Below are 24851 nucleotides of genomic sequence, written 5' to 3' on the forward strand. Positions count from 1 at the left end.
TTTCTAATATGCCTGGCTGTCCATATCAATAATATTTTAACCATATAAAAAGGTTTGTGGGTTAATACAAGGAGGTTAACATCAGGAGGGGCTGTTACACAAAGCTAAAGTAATACAGGAGGAGCTGTTACATAAAGCTAACGTAATACAGGAGGAGCTGTTACATAAAGCTAACGTAATACAGGAGGAGCTGTTACACAAAGCTAACGTAATACAGGAGGAGTTGTTACACAAAGCTAACGTAATACAGGAGGAGCTGTTACATAAAGCTAACGTAATACAGGAGGAGCTGTTACACAAAGCTAACGTAATACAGGAGGAGCTGTTACATAAAGCTAACGTAATACAGGAGGAGCTGTTACACAAAGCTAACGTAATACAGGAGGAGGTTAACATCAGGAGGAGCTGTTACATAAAGCTAACATAGTCCTTACTGAAAGTCAGTGGTGGTCAACTTTGAGAGATAGTCTATGTTATTTTACTGTTCCTTTAAAGAAGATGGCCAATGTGTCGCACGGACAACTGGTAAAGTACGCCAACATATAATTGTATTCAACATTCTGGCATGTAGAGGTCGCGAGAGAGAACTTTCCTGATTCAAACGTTAATTTCGGCCTGACAGAATTCAATGCAATTTAATACCGCGTTTCCTGTCAAGCGGAGGTGGAGACGAAGGGGTGCTCGAGATCGTGCACTGTTTGCGCGTGTCTGTTCTGTGTGTGGATGCTAAAATCTGAAGAATTACCAGGGAAATTAAATTCACGTGTAGGCCCTACGTGTAATTCAACCATAACCAGGTAAATTGAACTAAGTAGATGTGCCGTGTGTGTTAATATTTAGAGGTTGTCGAGGTGCACAATACAAATGTTTTCTTCGCAGAAAAATGCCTGTTCTACAGCAGGCCCGCCAGTATCTTATTTCTCAATACACCGAATAGGTTCAGTGGGATATCCCCTATTCTGCCTGTTTTATACCTTTTCTATTAATATCGTAATTAGTGAGAAAAATGTTGTCGAATTACCGGTGTCCTTTGAGAATATGACAACGTTAAGAGAGGGTTTGATGGAGCAGTGGCCAGGTAGCGGAGGAACATGGTTGCTCTGCGGTGTCTCCTAGTGATACACACCGGGCAATAGTGCAGCCCGAGCCGCTAGAGGGATACGGGCCTGCCGGGGGTGGCGTTGCGACAACCAAGGCATTGAGGTTCGGAGACAATGCGACAATACGATTTTGTTGGAAAGCAAACGTAACTATTTATCAGCTATAGCCATATGCAGACGATGTTACTGTTACCACAGGTCAAGTTAAATGTTTGTATGGATGGTAACAAATTATTTTTGGATTCATTGTTAAAAGTCGTTCTCGGCTATTATGTATGAAGACGGCAAATCACATTTGGACATGGATTGTCGTCTATTTTAACTGGCTATACAGTAAGTTACATTGACTCATCTGTCCACGTTGTATTCGTGACAACGATATCTGAGTTTTTGTGGTATATTATTTGATTAAACAGTAACCTAGGCTTGGTCTTCTCTGGGCTTGCAGCCCTCCCTTCTTTCTCATCTGGCTACTGCAGCCTGGGGTTTCGGCGACGATGTTTATCACTCTACTTGGTTGATACAGAATGGCGGGTTTGAGTATCGCGCTACACATGACTGCCCCTTACACCTGCTAGTTTGATGCAGTGCATGACGTAGTCTATTTGTAGAATACCCTAATTTGGTTGAGTGTTAAATTAATAAAACGTTTATATTCTGGCAGGTTTGGTATTTTTACCAATTTAGGCCAATGCCCTTACTGCATTGCTGTAGCTATACCCTGGTCTCAATTGGGATTCCCTGTATAAATAGAGGTTAAATTAAAGTATTGTAATTATCATGATACTCAGTAAAGGACCATTTCAGCAGTAATGTGATGTACTTTTCAAAGGTTTTCTATTCCTTTTTAGGTGCATAATCAGAAATACAAGACCAATATGGGGCATTGTGCCCATAGGGGGCACAGGGGCTGTTTCAGGTGTTTGACAAATACCAAATTCTCCAATTTATGGACAGGGGATAAGCTCTCCTCCAGACCACCTCCATCACATACTTTGTGCCCCCTCATCCTTTGTGCCTACAGTGAAAATCTGAACAATAATAATAAAAATATTGTGATATGAATATAAAAGCTGTATTTTGACTGTCTCTTGTTTCCTTTTTTGTTTCAGATGTGAAGATGTGAGTGTGGTCTGAGGCAGCTGTGATCCCATGCTTCAGCCCCCCCACCCACCCCAGCACCACACTAGAATGTACTTGAACTTGCCTCCAGTCGCGGCTTTGCACACAGAATGGAGGTCATCGTGCGGTGGTCTGCCCAGAGGCTTTAGCGGTCTGCCCCTGTGCTTCAATGACTCTGACAGCGACTTGTCCACCACTGGAACACCCATCTCAGAGAAGGTCCAGATGATCATAGAGAGCCTAAGGAGCACCCAGTCCTCACTCAACATGGGCGATGAGACAGAGGGGAACCAAGTGCTGTCAGGGCAACCGGTACAGGAGGCTGGAGCCCGGGGCTCCCAGGGCCAAGGCTTCAAGGTCCGGAGGGGGCCTCCTGTGGTTATGGGACCCAAGCCCAAATTCAGAGGCCCTCTTCCTCTCACTCACACTGATAACTTGCTGGCACTGCCAGAAGTTTCCTATAATGTTGAATCGGAGAGTTCTGACGGCGATGACTCTGTAGATAGAGGCATCGAGGAGGCCATTCAGGAGTACCTGAAGGAAAAGGATGACCACAAACGCAAGGCTGAGCCAGAACCAGCCACTAATATTTTACAGCCACCGAAGATTCCCCGGAGGGAGGCTGCTCCAACCTTTCCAGAACCTACTAAACAACATTCCGACAGCAATAAGATTTTAACTGCCAGCAACCAGGTTCCGAGAAGTGTCAAAACAGAGACACACAACACAGCACTACCCATGAAAAAATGTTTGAAAAGTAAAATACCCACCTGCAAAGAGAATCCCTTTAAGAAACTGGACACTATAAGCAACACAGCGGTGGTAAAAAAACGATCTTTGGAACAGAAGAGAGGCCCCTCTAATTCCAACCCTCTCTCTGACAAACAGAAGAGTCCTGTACTGAAAGCAGTGAAGTTGGAGGAACACTTGTCTGACAGTGACAGCAGCAGCAGTAGTGATGACGGCATTGAGGAGGCTATTCAACGTTACCAGCAGGAGAAGAAGAAAGAGAGACATGAAGGAGGCCCTAAGTCCTCCAAACCCTTTCTCGTCCTCAAAGAGGAGTCAGACTCCAGCAGCAGTGATGACGGAATAGAGGAGGCCATCCGCCACTACCAGCTGGAGAAGCAGAAAGAGAAGGGTGTACCGACGCTCTCTCTATTTATACCCAAACAAAAGCAATTGGGTAAAGCAGCGGCTTCCCTGCACTGTTCAGAGAGCACAAGCACTCAGGCAGCAGCCATGAAAAAACACAAACTGTCTAAAAAGAAGAAACCTGAGACTAGGGATTTAAAATCATCTCTACCCTCTCAAACTCCTGGTTCCTCACTCTCTCTTATCAAGAAGAGATTAGCGGTTAGCAGCCCCAAAGGGAATGGCCTCCTCTTGTCAACTAAAGTGGAGCCGCTGCGAGAGAGGGAGCAAGAGCAGCACACCATCCCATGCCCAGCCACTCTGAAGGTGAACACCACCACCACAGCTGAGCTGATGTGTGCTGAGGCCATTCTGGACATTTCTAAAGCTGTCATTAAAATGCCAGGGGCCTTTAACCCTAATGTAGCATCAGCAGGCCATATCAATATTAACAGTAGCTCCACGGAGTCCACTGCCACCACTTCTCTTATCTCCACAAACTGCCATGATGATGATGATGATAATAATACAAGTGATGATGAGAGCTCCATTGATAGTGAGGATGGGATCGAACAGGAAATCCGGAAGTTTCTTGAGAAGAAAGCCCAAATGCACAAACTGCCATCTGGGCCCGGCTCAGATGTTGGTACTACAAGTCCAGGTGGAACCAACACAATAACAGAACCAGAGAAAAACACCAAACTGAGTCCGGCCCAGAAGAAAACACTGAAGCTATCTGTGAAGCAGAAAATAAATCTCAAAGAGGAAGGTGGCAGCAGCAGGGGTTCCAAGGAAGGAGAGAGTCATCTCAAAATGAAAGAAGAGGCACTCCGAAAGCATTTGACCAAGCATGACCAAAGGTCAAGGTCATCTGTTTCCACCCTGAAAAAATCCCCGCTGAAATCAGTGAGGACCTCAGAAAGGAGGGGGGAACCTAAGAGTGGAGACAAGAGTAGCTCACTGGACAGTGACGAAGACCTGGACACTGCAATAAAAGACTTGCTCAAGACTAAGAAGAAGTTGAAAAAGAAGACTAGAGATATGAAGTTGAAGTCAAGGAAGGGCCTTGAGGATGAGAAGCCGTTGTCTAGAAAAACAGAGTTAAAGAAGCTGGGTATGGACCATGTGCCCAAGACTACCAGCCTTTTGAAAACTAGCCTTAAAATCACTACTACTACTACTGCCCAGAGTAGTAACAACAACAGAAAAAAAGGCACATTTAGTACGAATGTGTCACAGTATCCACAGAGCAATGAGAAGAAGGAGCCTCTCAACCAGACAGATGAGATGGACCGATCTCAAGGGAACAGGGATGTAGAAGGCCTGTCAAGAGAGACTATCCCAGTTGTTCAGATCAAGGAAGAGAGCAGTTCAGTGGACAGCGACGACAGCATCGAACAGGAGATCAGAAAGTTCCTGGCAGAAAAGGCCAAGGTTTCTACTACCATAGTGAAAACAGATGATGGAGAGGAGATCGTGAATGGCAAGGGCAAAACAGCAGTCCCTCTCACGGAGAAATGCATAAAATTGGAAAATCTGCTGGCTGAAATTCCAAGGATAGATGTTACTCAATTCCCTGACGTGCCTCATCAGAGCAGTTGTGAGCAGAGAGGAGTTCCGGAAAGAGGAATCTTTCCAAACACACCCCCTCAGCCAGTGCCAGGAAACCACACCCCAGAAACAGCCAGGGGGTCGTGCCTCCTTTCAACCCTCACCCCCAGCTCCTATCCTCCAGCGCTGGACCTGGCCAATGGCGCTGTGTCTGGGGCTGCCAGATCAGAGAAGAGGAGGAGCTCTACTTCAGATCCAGGAAGCGGTGATACCCACCAGAGTGCCAACTCTGAGATGGCAAGGGAGCACAGCTACAGGTCATTTCCCAGCACCAGCTACCCCTTGCCCAGGACTGACTCGGAGCAGTGGCGTAAGAGCCAAGTGATCCCCACCACTGAGACAAAAGAGAAGATCCATAACAGGAACCCATTCCAGTACAGCTCACCTAGTTTCGGTGAGAAGAGAGCCACCACTCCAGCATCTCAGTGTGTAGTACCAGCCAGTATCTATTCGCGTAGGAGGAATATTGAGCCTGCACCGGATACACTGGTCTCCACCCGTCCTGCTGCTGTACGGACTGGGAGCAGCATCAGATCACCACTGGTTCCATTCCACCGCCCCTCATCCTCAGAGACCATATCTACGTCGGCTGCCGTCTTCAGCTCCCCGTTCCCCAGCCTGACCAGGAGACCTACGGAGACAGGACCATCAGGGAGGTACTTCCTTCAGGGTCATGAGTCAGGCAGCCGCTGGGGTCAATCCCCAACCCTGACCCCGGGGCTGTCGGAGAGCGGCGTGGTACACGTGGCCAAGGACAAGACAATGTTTGTTGAACTGTTCACGAACGAGACCAACCACGTTCAGGTCAGAAGCAGGGAGGTGAAAGTGAGTGAGGGAAAGGAGGAAAGGAGGAGAGACTTGCCAGCAGGAGAGAGTGAGAGAGAAAGGGAGTGCAGGAAGACAGAGCAGATAGGAAGACGAGGAGAGGAGTGTGTAGATGAGACCGACGTCAGCGAGTCAGATGAGAGGACGAGCCCAGAGCAGCAGGGCTTTCACACTTTGTAAGTGCAGGCTTTTTTTCTTGTTTGTTAGGTCACATAGCGGAATCACATAACCTTTTAAAAAATATATTAGTTAGCGTATTGAGTGTGCCCTCCTTCCTGGTGGATGTCATGTCAATTCAAGTACATTTGTTAGTTCGTAGGTTCCAATGGTTTGTTTGTTGTTAATACACACACACAAAGCCTCTTTTTATATGTTTGTACATTTTATACATCTATTTAAATACTCTAACGCAATGTCATTGAGAATTTAAGACTAAAATGTTCCTTTTTTAATTTGTGCTCTTAGATTATTATTATTTAAAATAGTTATCATTGAAACCTTTAAGCAATATCAGCCACCGCCCTGAAACAACAAGCAGAGTGCATGAATGTTAGTACCACCCAATGCACAGCTGTGTGTTGGTTGTTTCTTACAGGAAATAAGATGGTTATTTTTGTCTCACTGACTGTTTCACTGACTGTTTTTGTAAAGATTACAACATATGAAAATCCTATCGAAGCCCTCTTAAAGTTATCAGGCCAAAGATATAGGCCTAACCACCCAAATATACTATATGAGTAATTGGTACAAAATATTGGGTCAAAATGATCAATTGAAGACATAATTTTACAGGGAGCAGTGAGTTAGTGTAGCTCCATGGATGAGTGGCGGAAGGGACTTATTTTTATCATGCAAATACATCAGACTGTATTCAACTAATATTTGTGTGTGTTTGTTCCCCTTGCCCTCCTTGTAATTTGTCCATCGCCCAAAATCTTCCCTTTGCATTCTAATATAGTCTTCCTCTTTTTTTTTGTGGCAATTACACATTTAAACAAAAAAAGTATCATATTCTTTTCTCATGACAAGCAAGTTTAAACCTTGTCATAAAGTAGGCATATATTTGTTTGTTCTCTTTTAAGGGTTCTGTCAGCAGTGGTTAAAATAACAAAAGTAACTAACCCCAGTCACAAATGCTGTTTTTACATGTGGTTTTTGTATATTTGTTCTGTCGCTGACAATATACAAATACCTTTTAAATTCATGAAGAGATTTTCCTCTACAATCATAGGCACATTTCCCATATCAATGGTTGATTTCCCTCTGACAAACTGTCAACAGCACACAAATCATCAAGGCTCTTTGTATTTCTTGACTTGCCATTTGGTTGTTTTTTGTTTGATGTTCTAGTAGTTTTCTTGAATTTTGTTACGTGAAAATATTATTTATTTTTGTTTATGGAAAGAAGGAGGAAAAAATAATTGTACTGAACATGCTGTGCATCGCCAGTTTTCATAAATAATTAGCAAAAATGTCACTTTTCTCCCTTTTCCCTGTCAAAGGAAGAACTTTGACTGTATCTTTTAAAGTGCAACTGTGTAATAAAGAGTGAATTTCATCAATAGTGGTGCATCTCTTATCTAATTCAATGAAAATGTATCCTCAACAATATTCTAAACACCTTGATATTCCTCCACAAAGCTGGGCCATACATGCATTACAGCTCTTCAAGGTGTTCTTATCAGCTGCTACTCTTCAGAAGGACACTTTTCCACTGGAGAAATGTGCATTTCTGTTAAACCAACTGTCTAACTCTTGCTATATTATCCCTGTATATGACTCATTTAGCTAATGTTAAAATCCTTAGTGTCCTCTGACCTCATCATATTACCAAATCAGAATTACTCAGCAGTGAGGGGTTCAGCAGTACCTTGGGCCACAATACATTATATTAGACAGACAGACTGACTTGGATACATGAATGAGTAACTCCAAGGCTTCTCTCTCCTTGATCTCTCAACATTTCCCTCTTGTAACAGCATTTAAAAGTCTGGTCTGCGGCCAGCCGGCCACACCGTTTACATTTCTCTACTGTTGAGAGTGATTTGATCGTACTGGCTTCATGGTTATCATGATGTTCATAATGTCTAATGCATAAGCAGAGTGAGGATAGGAGTATGTGTTCGACAGCAATTTTGCTCAGTCGCTGATTGCCAACCCCAAATTATAGGGGGTGTTCCTCTGTCCAGGCTTAGCTGACGCATGCCAGATCTTACAATGCCTGGATAGGCATTTCACAGCACGTGAACCACATGTTATAGCTATCTGGTGTATGAAGGCACAGTCGATGCGTGCCACGTCAACCATTGGTTGATGCATGCAACATCTGAGCAGGGGAATGCGACCATAATGAGTAGTCATTTATAATGCAAGGTGATGTGTAGATTAGTCTGTCTACATAAACATGCACTGATGTTTCCTCCCCTACTCTGCCTTGCCCCAGGTCTCTGTCCAGCTCCATTGACCCTGGTATCACCCTCAGCCCTTACATAGCATTGAACACAGAGGAAAGGAGCAAGAGGTTCAGATGGATGTGTAAAGCTGTTGCTGTAAATCAGCCAAAGGTACAGTGATGTACGGGGACAGTTAAGCACGTTGCACACTGTCCATACAATGCCAATCAAACACCAACCAGAAACAGATGGATAGGTGTGACTAGTGCTTAATTTGAGCCGGCACCTCCCTGTTTTGGACTGTTTTGTTCTGGCAGCTGTTTGGCCGGATCCAGTACCTCTCATGGCATGAAATATAATTGTCACTTTTTACAATGTAAAAATTGAAATGAAAGAGATCAAAGTTAATTTGAGTTACCTCACCTACATTTATTGTCCTGCCCCAACCAACCCAAAAAAACGTCATGTGAAAAAGTCGATTTTCATCCTGGGCCTGATATTCCAAGAGTTGATTTGGGTTGGGCCAGCCCTGATTTACGGTGTGCGTAACATTGTAACATATGTTTGAGACCAATGCATGGCCATGGCTGTGTGAGTAGCACGCCTGTATCTCTCACAGAAATAAAATATTCCCAATGTGTAAGTGCCTCTACTCTCCTGCTCTATGCCACTACACAAATGTGATGATAAGCATGCAATGCTTTATTATTAAGGTAATAATTTTTTCTTATGTGTTCCAGTACCTCAGAGCTCCCTAGGGCACCCCTTTCTCCCGCTCACATTTTGTTCCAGTACCTCAGAGCTCCCTAGGGCACCCCTTTCTCCCGCTCACATTTTGTTCCAGTACCTCAGAGCTCCCTAGGGCACCCCTTTCTCCCGCTCACATTTTGTTCCAGTACCTCAGAGCTCCCTAGGGCACCCCTTTCTCCCGCTCACATTTTGTTCCAGTACCTCAGAGCTCCCTAGGGCACCCCTTTCTCCCGCTCACATTTTGTTCCAGTACCTCAGAGCTCCCTAGGGCACCCCTTTCTCCCGCTCACATTTTGTTCCAGTACCTCAGAGCTCCCTAGGGCACCCCTTTCTCCCGCTCACATTTTGTTCCAGTACCTCAGAGCTCCCTAGGGCACCCCTTTCTCCCGCTCACATTTTGTTCCAGTACCTCAGAGCTCCCTAGGGCACCCCTTTCTCCCGCTCACATTTTGTTCCAGTACCTCAGAGCTCCCTAGGGCACCCCTTTCTCCCGCTCACATTTTGTTCCAGTACCTCAGAGCTCCCTAGGGCACCCCTTTCTCCCGCTCACATTTTGTTCCAGTACCTCAGAGCTCCCTAGGGCACCCCTTTCTCCCGCTCACATTTTGTTCCAGTACCTCAGAGCTCCCTAGGGCACCCCTTTCTCCCGCTCACATTTTGTTCCAGTACCTCAGAGCTCCCTAGGTCACCCCTCTCTCCCGCTCACATTTTGTTCCAGTACCTCAGAGCTCCCTAGGGCACCCCTTTCTCCCGCTCACATTTTGTTCCAGTACCTCAGAGCTCCCTAGGGCACCCCTTTCTCCCGCTCACATTTTGTTCCAGTACCTCAGAGCTCCCTAGGTCACCCCTCTCTCCCGCTCACATTTTGTTCCAGTACCTCAGAGCTCCCTAGGGCACCCCTTTCTCCCGCTCACATTTTGTTCCAGTACCTCAGAGCTCCCTAGGGCACCCCTTTCTCCCGCTCACATTTTGTTCCAGTACCTCAGAGCTCCCTAGGGCACCCCTTTCTCCCGCTCACATTTTGTTCCAGTACCTCAGAGCTCCCTAGGGCACCCCTTTCTCCCGCTCACATTTTGTTCCAGTACCTCAGAGCTCCCTAGGGCACCCCTTTCTCCCGCTCACATTTTGTTCCAGTACCTCAGAGCTCCCTAGGTCACCCCTCTCTCCCGCTCACATTTTGTTCCAGTACCTCAGAGCTCCCTAGGGCACCCCTTTCTCCCGCTCACATTTTGTTCCAGTACCTCAGAGCTCCCTAGGGCACCCCTTTCTCCCGCTCACATTTTGTTCCAGTACCTCAGAGCTCCCTAGGGCACCCCTTTCTCCCGCTCACATTTTGTTCCAGTACCTCAGAGCTCCCTAGGGCACCCCTTTCTCCCGCTCACATTTTGTTCCAGTACCTCAGAGCTCCCTAGGGCACCCCTTTCTCCCGCTCACATTTTGTTCCAGTACCTCAGAGCTCCCTAGGTCACCCCTCTCTCCCGCTCACATTTTGTTCCAGTACCTCAGAGCTCTCTAGGGCACCCCTTTCTCCCGCTCACATTTTGTTCCAGTACCTCAGAGCTCCCTAGGGCACCCCTTTCTCCCGCTCACATTTTGTTCCAGTACCTCAGAGCTCCCTAGGGCACCCCTCTCTCCCGCTCACATTTTGTTCCAGTACCTCACGGCTCCCTAGGGCACCCCTCTCTCCCGCTCACATTTTGTTCCAGTACCTCAGAGCTCCCTAGGGCACCCCTCTCTCCCGCTCACATTTTGTTCCGGTACCTCCCGATTTACAAATTAAGTACTGGGTGTGCCCCTATGTTTTTGTTGGAGTTTATTAGGCATTGTAATGGGCAGTGTGCAAGGGGCTTTACAGTGTGTTCCAATCTGTCTGGAATAGGTTTGTGATGAACTGGTGTTTGTTGGCTTGGTTTGTTAACAAACGATTCTTTCTGGGCTCTTTTTCAGAAGACCAAATTTGAGAAACCTGTGAAGAGAATGCTCCAATTTCTACCTCTATCCAGGTACATTTTGTAGGCAAATCTTGTCATATTTAACCTACTTGATAACACAATAGTACAACACATAGATAAATAAAGGATTAGGCACAGACATGATTAAATTAGAAGATAAGGAGGGTTCATTGAGTGTAATGAATTATGTTTCTTTGCAGGAAAAATAAATCAACTGGGAAGTAAAGCAACAGAAGCACAGATGTTTTTTGTACAGAAAGATCTTTCAAGATTTCTTATCAAACATTTAAATGCGTATATGGCATATATCAAATGCTTATATCCAACGCGACTTAGTCATGCGGATGAAAACTGTTATTGTTGGTGAAGAGGGTTTGTCTGTTGTATGTGAATTGTTTGATTCTGAATTATGTTGGTTATGTTGAAATTGCACTTGTTATTGTTCATGTTTTAATTATTTATGTTTGTTTTTATTAGGCGATGGGTTCTCAATATTCAAATTGACAGTTGTTGAAGAACGTTTTCAATTTCAATACATTTTATAGATTGACTTCTACATCACATTCATATTAATGTTAAAATACAATTTATTGAAGGAAAAAAAACTGTTCTAAAAATCAACATATCCCAAAAAATGTAGATGTTACAGTATTTGGCTAGAATTTGACAAAATGTGTAGGCTACAAGAGAGTACAGTATGGTTCAGTAATTGTGGTATTACAATTCAATAAAGTTTTTGAATGAGCATTCAACTACATGCGTGCTCATGGGAGTTGTGGTCCAAAGGAAATTATTGACACGTGATCTAGTGCGTACGAGACATCCGATGGACTTCAACTACCAGTCGCCTATTTCTTTGACCTTCAGTGGGAGGGGACAGCACGAGCAAGCATGGCAGCTGGAGTTCTTACCAAAGGTACATTTTTATTTACATTATACAATCAATTCATATATTTTGGTTATGATTATGACATGAAATATATTTAGCATCTATTTTGCTACCTTGCAAGACTGTACAAAGACTGTACTGTATCCTCGTTTTGAATTAACAATTCAATTACACAACCATTGCTAACGTTAGCTAGCAGTAGCATCAAGTTGGATGGCCAACGTTACAATGTAATGTTTTATATGTTGTAGTTAGCTGCTGTCTTTTTCGTCTGACTGCTAGCTAACTGACTGCTGGTGGGTTTCTTGTAGGTTTGTGCGGGTTCTGCCAGCCCCGGATTGTTGCAGCCGGATACTCCTGTAGTGGACCTCTCTATGCGACTGCTACCGCAGTCAAAACACTCCCTTTGCAAACTGACAGCACGGGTAGGCCGAGTTGTCAGTGACACGTACAATTAGCTGTCTTGCAGTAGTTCATGCTATGGATATTTAACACGAATTCATAAAGCTTCTCTACAATCACAAAGAACTAACCACTTCTCGATATTATCTTCTTTTTTTTTTAAATAGCTGTCACTGACGAGATCCAGAACTTGCCTCTTGAAACGCCAGATTTCTTTCGCTTGTCAGAACTCTTCTCCTTAAAAGATCTATTCGATGCCAGAGTGCACCTTGGACACAAGAAAGGCTGCAGACACAGGTTGGATGGCTGATTTTCATAGTTCATTTGACAGTTATGTTCTCGTTGTGGTTCATATTGACCTTATCTACCATATTTACTTTACTCTTGCATCAGAGTAAAGTAAAACCAGCTGGATTATCTTCATATATATATTTTTATTAACCTTTTATTTAACTAGGCAAGTCAGTTAAGAACTTAAGAACAAATTCTTATTTTACAATGACTGCCTACCAGGCAACAGTGGGTAAACTGCCTTGTTCTGGGGCAGAAGGACCTATTTATAACTTGTCAGCTCAGGGATTCGATCCAGCAACCTTTCGGTTCCTGGCCCAACGCTCTAACTGCTAGGCTACCTGCCATCCCAAAACATGCCTTGCAGATTTCATATACAGAGACAGACCGCATACTGTAGGTATGAACAGGAGCACATTGTCACACAAACATTGATCTTGATTCTCTCTCCCTTCATCTTTCTCTACTAGACTGATGGAGCCCTATCTGTTCGGCAGTCGTCTGGGCCAGGACATCATCGACCTGGACCAGACAATGGTGCACCTCCAGAGCGCCCTGAACTTCACCGCCCACATCGCCTACCGCGGCGGCATCATCCTCTTTGTCTCCCGCCGCCGACAGTTCGGCCACGTGGTGGAGAGCACGGCAGGGGACTGTGGAGAATATGCCCACACACGCTACTGGCAGGGTGGTCTGCTCACCAATGCCCCAATCCAGTACGGCCCGGGGGTCAGGCTGCCTGACCTCATCGTCTTTCTCTCAACTCTCAACAACGTCTTCCAGCAGCATGTGGGGGTCCGCGATGCAGCCAAGATGAATATACCCACGGTGGGTGTGGTGGACTCTAACTGCAACCCCAGCCTGGTGACATACCCGGTGCCTGGGAATGATGACACACCAGCCGCAATGGAGCTGTACTGCCGCCTCTTCAAGATGACCATCAACAGGGCCAAGGACAAGAGGAGGCAGATGGAGCTGCTCCAGGGTCTATCACCAGCGGGCCTCACACAGGGTTCCTCGTGAGAGGCACTGGTGGAATTAATGAAGGGCCCCTTCTTGAGTTATTTGAAAATGCATTATTCAATTTTACTCCCTTGAAGTTAAACCTGATCTGAAATGATAGGATAGGTAAAATCTCTGCCTTTTGGTTAAGATCAAGTGTAGTATTTGAAAGCAAGTGTTCCACTTCATTGTTTACAACAACATAACAAATAAATCATTATTGATCATGTGTATCGAAATGTTTGTGTTTCTAGCTCCAACAGTGCGGTAGTATCTAATAGTTCACAGCAAAACACACATCTCAAAGTAAAATAATAGAATTAAGAAATAACAAAAATATTATGTTCATGTCAGATTAGGGATTTATGCCAAGGAAGGGTGGGTAAAGCATGCATTTAGGTGTGGCAGTTAGCCCAGTGGTTAGTGTTGGGCCAGTAACCGAAAGGTTGCTAGATCAAATCCCCGAACTGACAAGGTAAACATCTGTAGTTCTGAACAAGACAGTTAACCCACTGTTCCTAGGCCTGTCATTGTAAATTAGAATTTGTTCTTAACTGACTTGCCTAGTTAAAGGTAAAATAAATATGTATATAGTCAAATATGGCCAAGGACTACTGCTAAAATGCTATATGAAGCACTGTTTTTCAGCAACAAGATTTGGCGCATTTGTACAGAGTTGTTGTTCTTTGTCTAGATTTATCTGGAGAAACTTAGGTTTACAAAGTATGTAATTGCAGTGTTTGCTCCATCAAACCGATCATGTTTCCAGATTATTTCTAACATTCAGCTTGACATTGTCTGGTCAAATAAAAAAGAAGCTATTTCTGTATCAAATGACATGAATGCACTCATACTATTTATTAAGTAAACTTTCTTTTCACTAAATATGTGGTCTCCTCGTGCTTTTTCGACATTCCAACTATTTCCTTGAATTGTAATACTGGGCTAAAGTCTTAGTGTTCCCAGTCATATAAAATCAATGTCTGAATTCATCTAACATCCTTATCATTGTAGCAATAAAATACAAAATGGCACTGGCATGTATAGTGGCTGTTTTATGGGTTCCTGACCAATTATACTATTTTCCGCTGATCTTAACTTTTTATTTTATACATTGTTTCTGCCATTGTTTCATATGACCGAAAAGAGCTTCTGGACATCAAAACGGTGATCATTACCTCGATTTGGATGACTCAGCCGCTCAAGACATACTGCTCACCCTGGACCAGGTCCTAATCCCCGACACCCGGAAGAGGAAAAGACAGAGATGTAGAGGCTGAAGTGGGGGCAGCCTGATGAAACTGCCTCTACCCCCTGTTCTATTGGCGAATGTACAATCACTGGAGAACAAATGAGACAGGCTCCGTTTGAGAATGTCCTATTGTAATATCCTATGCTTCGTGGAGTCGTGGCTGAACAAGGACATGGTTAATATAAATCTAGCTGTTTTTTCTATGCATCGGCAGGACAGAACGTCAGTGTCTCGTAAACTCAAGGGCGGAGGTGTGTGTCTCTGTTAACAACAGCTGGTGCACAATCTCGAGGTTCTGCTCGCCTGAGTTAGAATATCTCATGATAAGCTGTAGACCATACTATTTACCAAGAAAGTTTTCATCAATATTTTTCGTAGCTGTATACTGATCACCACAAACCGATGCTGGCACTAAGACCGCACTCAACGATCTGTATAGGGCCATAAGCCAACAAGAAAATGCGCTCCTAGTTGGCAGTGATTTTAATACAGGAAAACTTAAATCCGTTTTACCTCATTTCTACCAGCTGTACAACTAGCGGTAAAAAACAAGATAATCTTTACTCCACACACGCATACAAAGCTCTCCCTCGCTGTCCATTTGGCAAATCTGACCATAACTATACTCCTGACTCCATCTCAAGTAAGGATCTGCCTCTTTTTTTCAATTTTCGCCTAAAATGACATACCCAAATCTAACTGCCTGTAGCTCAGACACTGAAGCAAGGATATGCATATTCTTGGTACCATTTGAAAGGAAACACTGACATTTGTGGAAATGTGAAAGGAATGTAGAAGAATATAACACATTAGATCTGGTAAACAAATAATACAAAGAAAAAACTAACCCATTTTATTTGTTTTTTTGGTACCATCGTCTTTGAAATGCAAGAGAAAGGCCATAATGTATTATTCCAGCCAAGGTGCAATTTAGCAGTGTATGTGCAAAGTTTTAGACTGATCCAATGAACAATTGCATTTCTGTTCAAAATCTTGTATCAAGACTGCCCAAATATGCCTAATTTGTTTATTAATAACTTTTCATGTTCAAAACTGCACTCTCCTCAAACAATAGCATGGTATTATTTCACTGTAATAGCTACTGTAAATTGGACAGTGCAGTTAGATTAACAATCATTTAAGCTTTCTGTCAATACCAGATATGTCTCTGTCCTGGGAAATGTTCTTGTTACTTAGAACCGCATGCTAATCGCATTAACCTACTTTAGCTTAACTGTCCCACAGGGGACCTACCGATCCTGAAGAATGTTTACAAGCAATAACTCAAACAGGAAGTACCAGTGGCACACTCAATTCGGAAGTGGTGCGATGAAGTGGATGCTAAACTGTTTTGCTTGCACAGACTGGAATATGTTCTGGGATTTATCCGATGACATTGAGGAGTTTACCACATCAGTCACCGGTTTTATTAATAAGCACATCGACCAAGTCGTCCCCACAGTGACCATACGTATATATTCCAACAAGAAACCATGGAATACAGGCAACATCCTCACTGAGCTAAAGGCTATAGAGTTGCTGCTTTCAAGGAACGGGACATGAATTCGGACACTTGTAAGAAATCCCGCTACGCACTCAGATGAACCATCAAACAGGCAAAGCATCAATACAGGACTAAGATCAAATCCTACTACACTGGCTCTGACGCTCGTTGGATGTGGCAGGGCTTGCAAACTATCACGGATTACAAAAGGAAACCCAGCCACGAGCTGCCCTATGACACAAACCAAACAACTGTGTGATCACGCTGTGCGTAGCCAATGTAAAACCTTTAAACAGGTTAACATTCACAAGGCCCCAGGGCCAGACGTATTACCAGGAAGCGTATTCAGAGCATGCGCTGATCAGCTGGCAAGTGTCTTCAATTACATTTCAACCTCTCCCTGGCCCAGTCTGTAATACCTACATATGTCAAGCAGACCACCATAGTCCCTGTGCCCAAGAACGCCAAGGTAACCTTTCTAAATGACTATTGCCCCGAATCCATGGCTCACATTAACACCATCATCCCAGAGACCCTGGCCTCTCTCCAATTCGCATACTGCCCCAAAAGATCCACAGATGACACAATCACTATTGCACTCACTGCCCCTTCTCACTTGGACAAAAGGAACAACTACGTGAGAATGCTGTTCATTGACTATAGCTCATAGTGCCCTCAAAGATCATCACTAAGCTAAGCTCCCTGGGACTGAACACCTCCCTCTGTAACTGGATCCTGGACTTCCAAACGGGCTGCTCCCATGTGTTGAGGGTAGGCATAAAATATCTGCCTTGCTGACCCTCACCACGGGAGCCCCTCAGGGAGGGGTGCTTAGTCCCCTCCTGTACTCCCTCTTCACCCACGACTGTGTGGCCGTGCATAACATAGCGCCAATACAGGACTAAGATCGAATCGTACTACACCAGCTCCGACACTCGTCTGATTTTTCAGGGCCTGCAAACTATTACAGACTACAAAGGGAAGCACAGCCAAGAGCTGCCCAGTGACACGAGCTTACCAGACAAGCTAAATAACTTCTATGCTCACTTAAAGGGAAATAAGACTGAAACATGCATGAGGGCATCAGCTGTTCCGGACAACTGCGTGATCACGCTCCCCGCAGCCGATGTGAGAAAGACCTTTAAACAGGTCAACATTCACAAGGCCGCAGGGCCAGACAGATTACCAGGACGTGTACTCCAAAGATGCGCTGACCAACTGGCAAGTGTCTTCACTGACATTTTCAACCTCTCCCTGTCTGAGTCTGTAATACCAACATGTTTCAAGCAGACCATCATAGTCCTTGTGCCCAAGAACAGGTAACCTGCCTTAATGCCCTACACGTAGCACCCACGTCTGTAGCCATGAAATGCTTTGGAAGGCTGGCTGGTCATGGCTCACATAAACACCATTATCCCAGAAACCCTAGACCCACTCCAATTTGCATACTGCCCCAACAGATCCACAGATGACACCATCTCTATTGCACTCCACACTGCCCTTGCACACCTGGACAAAAGGAACACCTATGTGAGAATGCTATTCATTGACTACAGCTCAGCGTTCAACACCATAGTGTCCTCAAAGCTCATCAGTAAGCTAAGGACCCTGGAACTAAACAAATCGCTCTGCAACTGGATCCTGGACTTCCTGACGGGCCGCCCCCAGGTGGTAAGGGTAGGTAACAACACATCTGCCACGCTGATTCTCAACACGGGGGCACCTCAGGGGTGCGTGCTTACACCCCTCCTGTACTCCCTGTTCACTCATGGCTGCATGGCCAGGCACGACTCCAACATCATCATTAAGTTTGCTGATGACAACAGTGACAGGCCTGATCACCGACAACGATGAGACAGCCTATAGGGAGGAGGTCAGAGACCTGGCCGTGTGGTGCAAGCACAATCTCCCTCAACGTGATCAAGACAAAGGAGATGATTGTGGACTACAGGAAAAGGAGGACCGAGCACACCCCCATTCTCATCGACGGGGCTGTAGTGGAGCAGGTTGAGAGCTTCAAGTTCCTTGGCGTCCAGATCACCAGCAAACTAACATGGTCGAAGCACACCAAGAAAGTTGTGAACAAAACCTATTGCCGCTCAGGAGACTGAAAAGATTTGGCATGGGTCCTCAGATCTTCAAAAGGTTTTACAGCTGCACCATTGTTAAATGAATTGGATTCCTATATGTTTATCAACCAATTCAATTAAAACACTCTGCCCATTTCTAAGGATTTGTAAGATACTTATTTTGTATAAAATGGACAGAGACCAGTTTCAAAATCAATCAATAGAGAGTACTGATCATGGTACAATTTACAACAGGTTATATACTAAAAATGACGTAGGTCATAGGTTTTATTCTGTCCTTCCTCCACTCCGATACAATGGCAGTATAGTTCACAAGCCTTCCCACATTGTCCACCACCTGTTAAATAATCTACTACTAGCCCAAGGTCTCTCCTCTCCCTGTGTAGAGACAGGATGTCCTGTAAGGAACACAGCATTCCAGCCAGTCTGACGATAGCTCCATTCGTTTCTAACAAGGAACAGAATTCTAATTCTAATTCTGGACGAAAACTACACACATTACATTCAGTATTATGATTATAATAAGATACATACATCCATACAGTAACATAGTAGTATTCTGTTTATTCATAGTTCTGATTGAAATGTATACATAATTTAGTCATTATTCATAAAAATCCCTTAACAACCATCGAGAGCATCCTGACGGGTTGCATCACTGCCTGGTATGGCAACTGCTCGGGCCCCTGCCGCAAGGCACTAAGGAGGGTAGTGCGTACGGCCCAGTACATCACCAGGGCCAAGCTTCCTGCCATCCAGGACCTCTATACCAGGTGGTGTCAGAGGAAGGCCCTAAAAATTGTCAAAGACTCCAGCCACCTTAGTCATAGACAGTGCCAAGTCTAGGTCCAAGAGGCTCCTAAATAGCTTCTACCCCCAAGCCATACGACTCCTGAACAGCTGGAACGCTGCTGCTACTCTCTGTTATTATCTATGCATAGTCACTTTAATAGCTCTACCTATATGCACATATTACCTCAATTACCTCAACACCAGTGCCCCCGCACATTGACTCTGTACCGGTACGCCCTGTATACATCCCAGCTATTGTTATTTACTGCTTGTTTTTAATAATTTGTTATTCTTATCTCTTATTTTGGGGGGTTTAGTTTCTTAAAACCACATTGTTGGTTAAGGGCTTGCCAGTAAACATTTCACTGCAAGGTCTACACCTGTTTTATTTGGTCACGGATACCTTTTAAAAAAGTAGGGGCTTGGATAAGAATGTATTTTAATTTTTTATTGAACCTTTATTTAACTAGGCAAGTCAGTTAAGATCAAATTCTTATTTCCAATGACGGCCTACCCCGGCCAATCCCGGAGGACGCTGGGCCAATTGTGCGCCACCCTATGGGACTCCCAATCACGGCCGGATGTGATGCAGCCTAAGAAAACAAGTCAGTATCTGGTGTGACCACAATTGGCTTCATGCAGCCTGACACCTTTCCTTAGCATGGAGTTGATCCACCTGTGGAATGTTGCCCCATCTTCAATGGCTGTGTGAAGTGGCTGGAATTGGAACTCTGTCATGTTAATCCAGAGCATCCCAAACATGCACAATGGGTGACATGTCTGAGTATGCAAGTCATGGAAGAAATTAGACATTTTCAGCTTCCAGGAATTGTGTACAGAACCTGGCAACAATGGGCCTTGCGATAATATTGTCTCGGTTTCTCTGTGCATTCAAATTGCCAACTAATATAAATGCAAAGTGTTGGTTTCATGAGCTGAAATAAAAGATCCCAGAAATGTTCTACACGCACAAAACTTATTCCTCTCATTTGCCAAATTTGTTTACATCCCTGTTAGTGAGCATTTCTCCTTTGCCAAGATAATCAATCCACCTTACAAGTGTGGCATCAAGAAGCTGATTAAACTGCACAATCATTACAGGTGCACCTTGTGCTGGGGACAAGACCACTCTAAAATGTACAGTTTTGTCACAACCCAATGCCACAGATGTCTGAAATTGAGTGAGCGTACAATTGGCATGCTGACTGCAGGAATGTCCATGAGAACTGTTGCCAGAGAACTGAATGTTAATTTCTCTGCCATAAGCCGCTTCAAATGTCATTTTGGAGAATTTGGCAGTACCTCCAACCGGCCTCACAACCGCAGACTAAATGTAACTAAGCCAGCCCAGGACCTCCACATCACCTGCAGGATTGTCTGAGACCAGCCACTTGGACAGCTGATGAAACTGGGTTTGCACAACCAAAGAATTTCTGCACAAACTGTCAGAAACCGTCTCGGGGAAGCTCATCTGTGTGCTCATCAACGTCACCGGGGTCCTGACCTGACTGCAATTTGGCGCCGTGGGCAAATGTTCACCTTCGATGGTCACTGGCACGCTGGAGAATTGTGCTCTTCATGGATGAATCCCGGGTAGATGGCAGACAAGGTGTATGGTGTTGTGTGGGCACGGTGTGGTTTGGGCCGGCATAAGCTATGGACAACGTCCAAGTTAATTTTACCGATGGCAATTTGAATGCACAGATATCTTGAGATCCTGAGGCCCATTGTCGTGCCATTCATCCCCCACCATCACCTCATGTTTCAGAATGATAATGCACAACCCCATGTTGCAAGGATCTGTACACAATTCCTGGAAGCTGAAAATGTCCCAGGTCTTCCATGGCCTGCATACTCACCATACATGTCACCCATTGAGCATGTTTATGATGCTCTGGATTAATGTGTACGACAGTACATTCCAGTTCCTGCCAATACCCAGTAACTTCACAAAACAATTGAAGAGTGGGAGAACATTGCACAGGCCACAATCAACAGGTTGATCAACTCAATGCGAAGATGTCACGCTGCATCAGGCAAATGGTCACAACAGATACTGACTGGTTTTCTGATCCACGCCCCACCTTTTATTGTGATCAATCTGATACATTTATATTCTCAGTCATGTGAAATATATAGGTTAGGCCCTAATTTATAAATTAAATTTATTTCAATTGACTGATTTCCTTATATGAACTAACTCCGTAAAATCTTAATTGTTGCGTTTCTATTTTTGGTCAGTGTATATAAAATGTTGAGGGTAAATAATTACTGGTATTCATGTCAGTCATATCTCAAATGATCTATTTTCTCTAGCCCCTCGGCTGGGAAGCGTCCAATGAGGAATATTGGATACCACCATGATCATTTGGGTCCCACTGGCCAAGCTGATGAAACAGGAAAATAACAGCCTGTCGTTCCTCCCTGAAAGAATGGTGTGCACACCTAATGGTAAGCAACGGGTGGCCTTAATTCAGTCTGCATGAAATATATAGGTCTGTGATGAGAAATCATGCACCATGCTGAACTTGTGATGGACAACCTCTACCACATTATCTGAGACCTGCACAGCCACATACAAATGCATGCTCACAAGGCTGTTTTGAATGGTATGTCTGCGGCCTGTAATAACGGTTCATGGGTTCTAACGGTTTCTTCTGGAACTGGTAAGACTAATAGTCTCTGGGTTTATTCCTCCCTTCAGATGTAAATGTGGTGCCAATGCCACGGTTGTGCAATGACCAGGCAGACAAACTGACACATGATGGCTCTACTGCCCTGTCCAGCGGGTACGGAACTGGGCCAGATAAACCCTGACCCTCACCAGAAGGGCAGGGTGTTTAACCTATAGACTGGTTGTTTAGCAACAACCGATGTGTGTCAACTATGGGGTAAAACACATGGGTTTGGCTTAGATGATTGACAACATTTGAACTTTCGTCTCAATGTTTATTGAAAACATAAATACATCTGCACAATGCCACAAGAGGTCTCTTCACAGTCCCCAAGTCCAGAACAGACTATGGGAGGCACACAGTACTACATAGAGCCATGACTACATGGAACTCTATTCTACATCAAGTTTGATTTAAAAAACAGATAAAAAACACCTTATGGAACAGCGGGGACTGTGAAGCAACACAAACATTAGCACAGACACATGCACACACTCTCTCACACACAAACACACGCACACACACACACACACACACACACACACAAACACACGCACAATAAAATACGCACTATACATACACATGGATTTAGTACTATAGATATGTGGTAGTGGTGGAGTAGGGGCCTGAGGGCACACAGTGTCTTGTGAAATCTGTGAATGTATTGTAATGTTTTTAAGATTGTGTAAACTGTCTTAATTTTGCTGGACCCCAGGAAGAGTAGCTGATTCATAATAAATACAAATACAAAATGAGCACTTGTCTCAAATACATTGAAAGTTGTTGGCTGGCTAGACATTTGAGCCATTGACATGAAATCTGTGAAAATGCCTCTAAACAAGACATGGTCTCAACAAGAGAACTAGCTGAGATGTGTCACCTACGATTCCCCACATGGCAGCTTCTTGTCATTGTTGATAGCTATCTGACATGATAACGCAAGCCTTCCGGCCACATCGACGCGTACATCATTTGTGACATTGTCAGCCAACCAGTCTAATCAAGAATGGTTAATCTTGGTGTAAAATGGATGCTGTAGAACTAGCAGCAATGTACTTGGACTAACTACTTTATGTACTTTTGACTTTGTTGCCTTAATCAGTTTCCTTGTGGCTCTTCAAACCTAACCTATAGTCTTTTGGATGTTAATTTCAGATGAAGAGCAGTCTGGAGGTGCAGCAGTAGCGACTGTGGTCGTAGTGGGGGATGACCAAGCCATAAGCCATGGTCATTACACTCCTCACTGGGTAACGTACTGGCTAAGTGTATTGGTCTCTGAACAATCCGCCCCTCGAGGCGTTGCAGTCTGACTGTACGTGTTGAGCCTGTGTGATGAGGGGCGGAGAGTGAAAGATATTGATATGCTGAGGACCCAGAACGGTGGGTACTTGAAATGATCATAGCACATTTGGCCACCAAGGAACCATTTAGACCCTCTGAAAAGGGTTCTTACTGTACAGGAAGTGTTTGAACAGGAGTGAGCCAGTTAAAGATAAAATAGTTTGGTATTTATTGTTTTAGTCCATTGGTGACATTGTCCAAAAATGTTTTACTTATGTCAACAATGGAACAAACACCAAAAATGTTTTACTTATGTCAACAATGGAACAAACACCAAAAACTGTGGTGGACTTTTCCTTCAAGATCCCTCACCCTCAGCAGTTGTGTTTCTTGTGTTCATTTGTTTACTGACTGGTAACTGCCATTAGTCCAAGACTTTGACTTTTGATTGACTTTGATCTGAGGTCTACTTTTCTTGATCATTTTGGAGGATTGATAGGTCTTTTGGCTATCGTTTTCTCACCCATTTCCTGAATCTTTGACAGATTGCAGATGTGACGAAGAAGCCAAGATGTGGCCAGTTTCAAAGTTGAAGATTCGAGGTGATGGTAGAGAAAGGATTGTGCAGGCTACACTCTTGCCTGTTTATGGTGACATCTTCTATAGCATAGGGCCCTGTTTTGGGTTTTGCTGCATTAATATGTAATCTAAGGGATTACATTTTATTATATTCCTACAGATCTACACAACCAACCCCACATCTTCAACGTTAAAGTTATAGAAAATGTAACAAATTAAACACTGAAATATCATAATTTGGATAAGTCTCCACCCTAAACTTAGTACTTGGAAGCACCTTTGGCATCCATTAGTTCTGAATCATTTGGAATAAGATTCTACCAACTTTGCACAACTCTTACGGCAACAAGCACTGTGTACAAAACATTAGGACATGGCCTTTCCATGACATGGCCTGACCAGGTGAAAGATATGATCCTTGATGTCATGTTGAATCCACTTCAATCTGTGTAAATGAAGGTGAGGAGATGGGTTAAAAGATGTAATACTTGAAACACATGGATTGTGTATGTGTGCCATTCAGAGGGTGAATGGGCAAGATCGAAGTGCCTTTGAACGGAGTATGGTAGTAGCTGCCAGGCGTATCAGTTTGTCAAGAACTGCAATGCTGCTGGGTTTTTCACGCTCAAGTTTTCCGTGTCTCAAGAATGGTCCACCGCCTAAAGGACATCCAGCCAACGGCAGGCCTGTGGCCGAAAATGTGTCTTTGACGAAAGACGACAAAGGAGGCTGACCTGAATTGTGCAGAGCAACAGACTGGCTACAGTTAGTCAACTGACAGTCCAGTACAACATTGGTGCCCAAAGACCCAAAAGAATGCACAACTCGTCGTACCTTGACACGAATGGGGTGTGGCAGTCGACGACCTTGGAGTTCCACTTTCAGCACAAAACAAATAAATGGGTTGCAGTGGACTAAGGAACAAACCATAGAGAATTTGAAAAACATTGCCTGGTCTGATGAATTCCAGTTCCTGCTGTTTCACGCTGATGGGAGGACTTCGGTATGGCGAGAACCACGAGTACATGCATCCATCATGCCGCGTGTCAACATTGCAGGTTGGTGGTGTGTTTTCATGGCACACATTGGGCCCCTTGATAAGTGGCACAATGTTTGAATGACAAGGGATATATAAACATCATTGTCAATCGGGTGCATCCCTTCATGGCAGGAGTGTATCAATCTGTGAATTGATTTCTTTTTCAGC

At 44.3% G+C, this 24851-nt stretch overlaps 2 protein-coding genes and 1 non-coding gene across 4 annotated transcripts; all 3 read left to right on the top strand.

Moving 5' to 3' along the window:
* Positions 1-296: 296 nt before the first annotated feature.
* LOC109868601 (protein phosphatase 1 regulatory subunit 26) lies at positions 297-14356 on the top strand. Of its 2 annotated transcripts, none has more exons than XM_020458279.2 (8): positions 297-797; positions 2213-5968; positions 8236-8356; positions 10883-10938; positions 11088-11803; positions 12088-12201; positions 12346-12475; positions 12940-14356. In XM_020458279.2, the coding sequence occupies exons 2-5, from the start codon at positions 2253-2255 to the stop codon at positions 11110-11112; spliced, it is 3918 nt and encodes a 1305-aa protein (XP_020313868.1). In that variant the 5' UTR covers positions 297-797; positions 2213-2252; the 3' UTR covers positions 11113-11803; positions 12088-12201; positions 12346-12475; positions 12940-14356. The 2 variants fall into 2 exon arrangements, with proteins under 2 accessions (XP_020313868.1, XP_020313870.1); XM_020458281.2 differs by having other exon boundaries at positions 10886-10938.
* mrps2 (mitochondrial ribosomal protein S2) lies at positions 12944-13492 on the top strand. The gene has a single exon (XM_031802656.1). The coding sequence runs from the start codon at positions 12944-12946 to the stop codon at positions 13490-13492; it is 549 nt and encodes a 182-aa protein (XP_031658516.1).
* Positions 14357-23067: 8711 nt separating the features above from the next.
* On the top strand, positions 23068-23193 carry LOC116356678 (small nucleolar RNA SNORA17). The gene has a single exon (XR_004205105.1). It is a non-coding gene; the product is annotated as a small nucleolar RNA SNORA17 (small nucleolar RNA).
* The last annotated feature ends 1658 nt before the right edge of the window (positions 23194-24851 follow it).

The sequence above is a fragment of the Oncorhynchus kisutch genome, linkage group LG23 (genome assembly GCF_002021735.2).
Source record: "Oncorhynchus kisutch isolate 150728-3 linkage group LG23, Okis_V2, whole genome shotgun sequence".
In the NCBI taxonomy this organism is placed as follows: domain Eukaryota; kingdom Metazoa; phylum Chordata; class Actinopteri; order Salmoniformes; family Salmonidae; genus Oncorhynchus; species Oncorhynchus kisutch.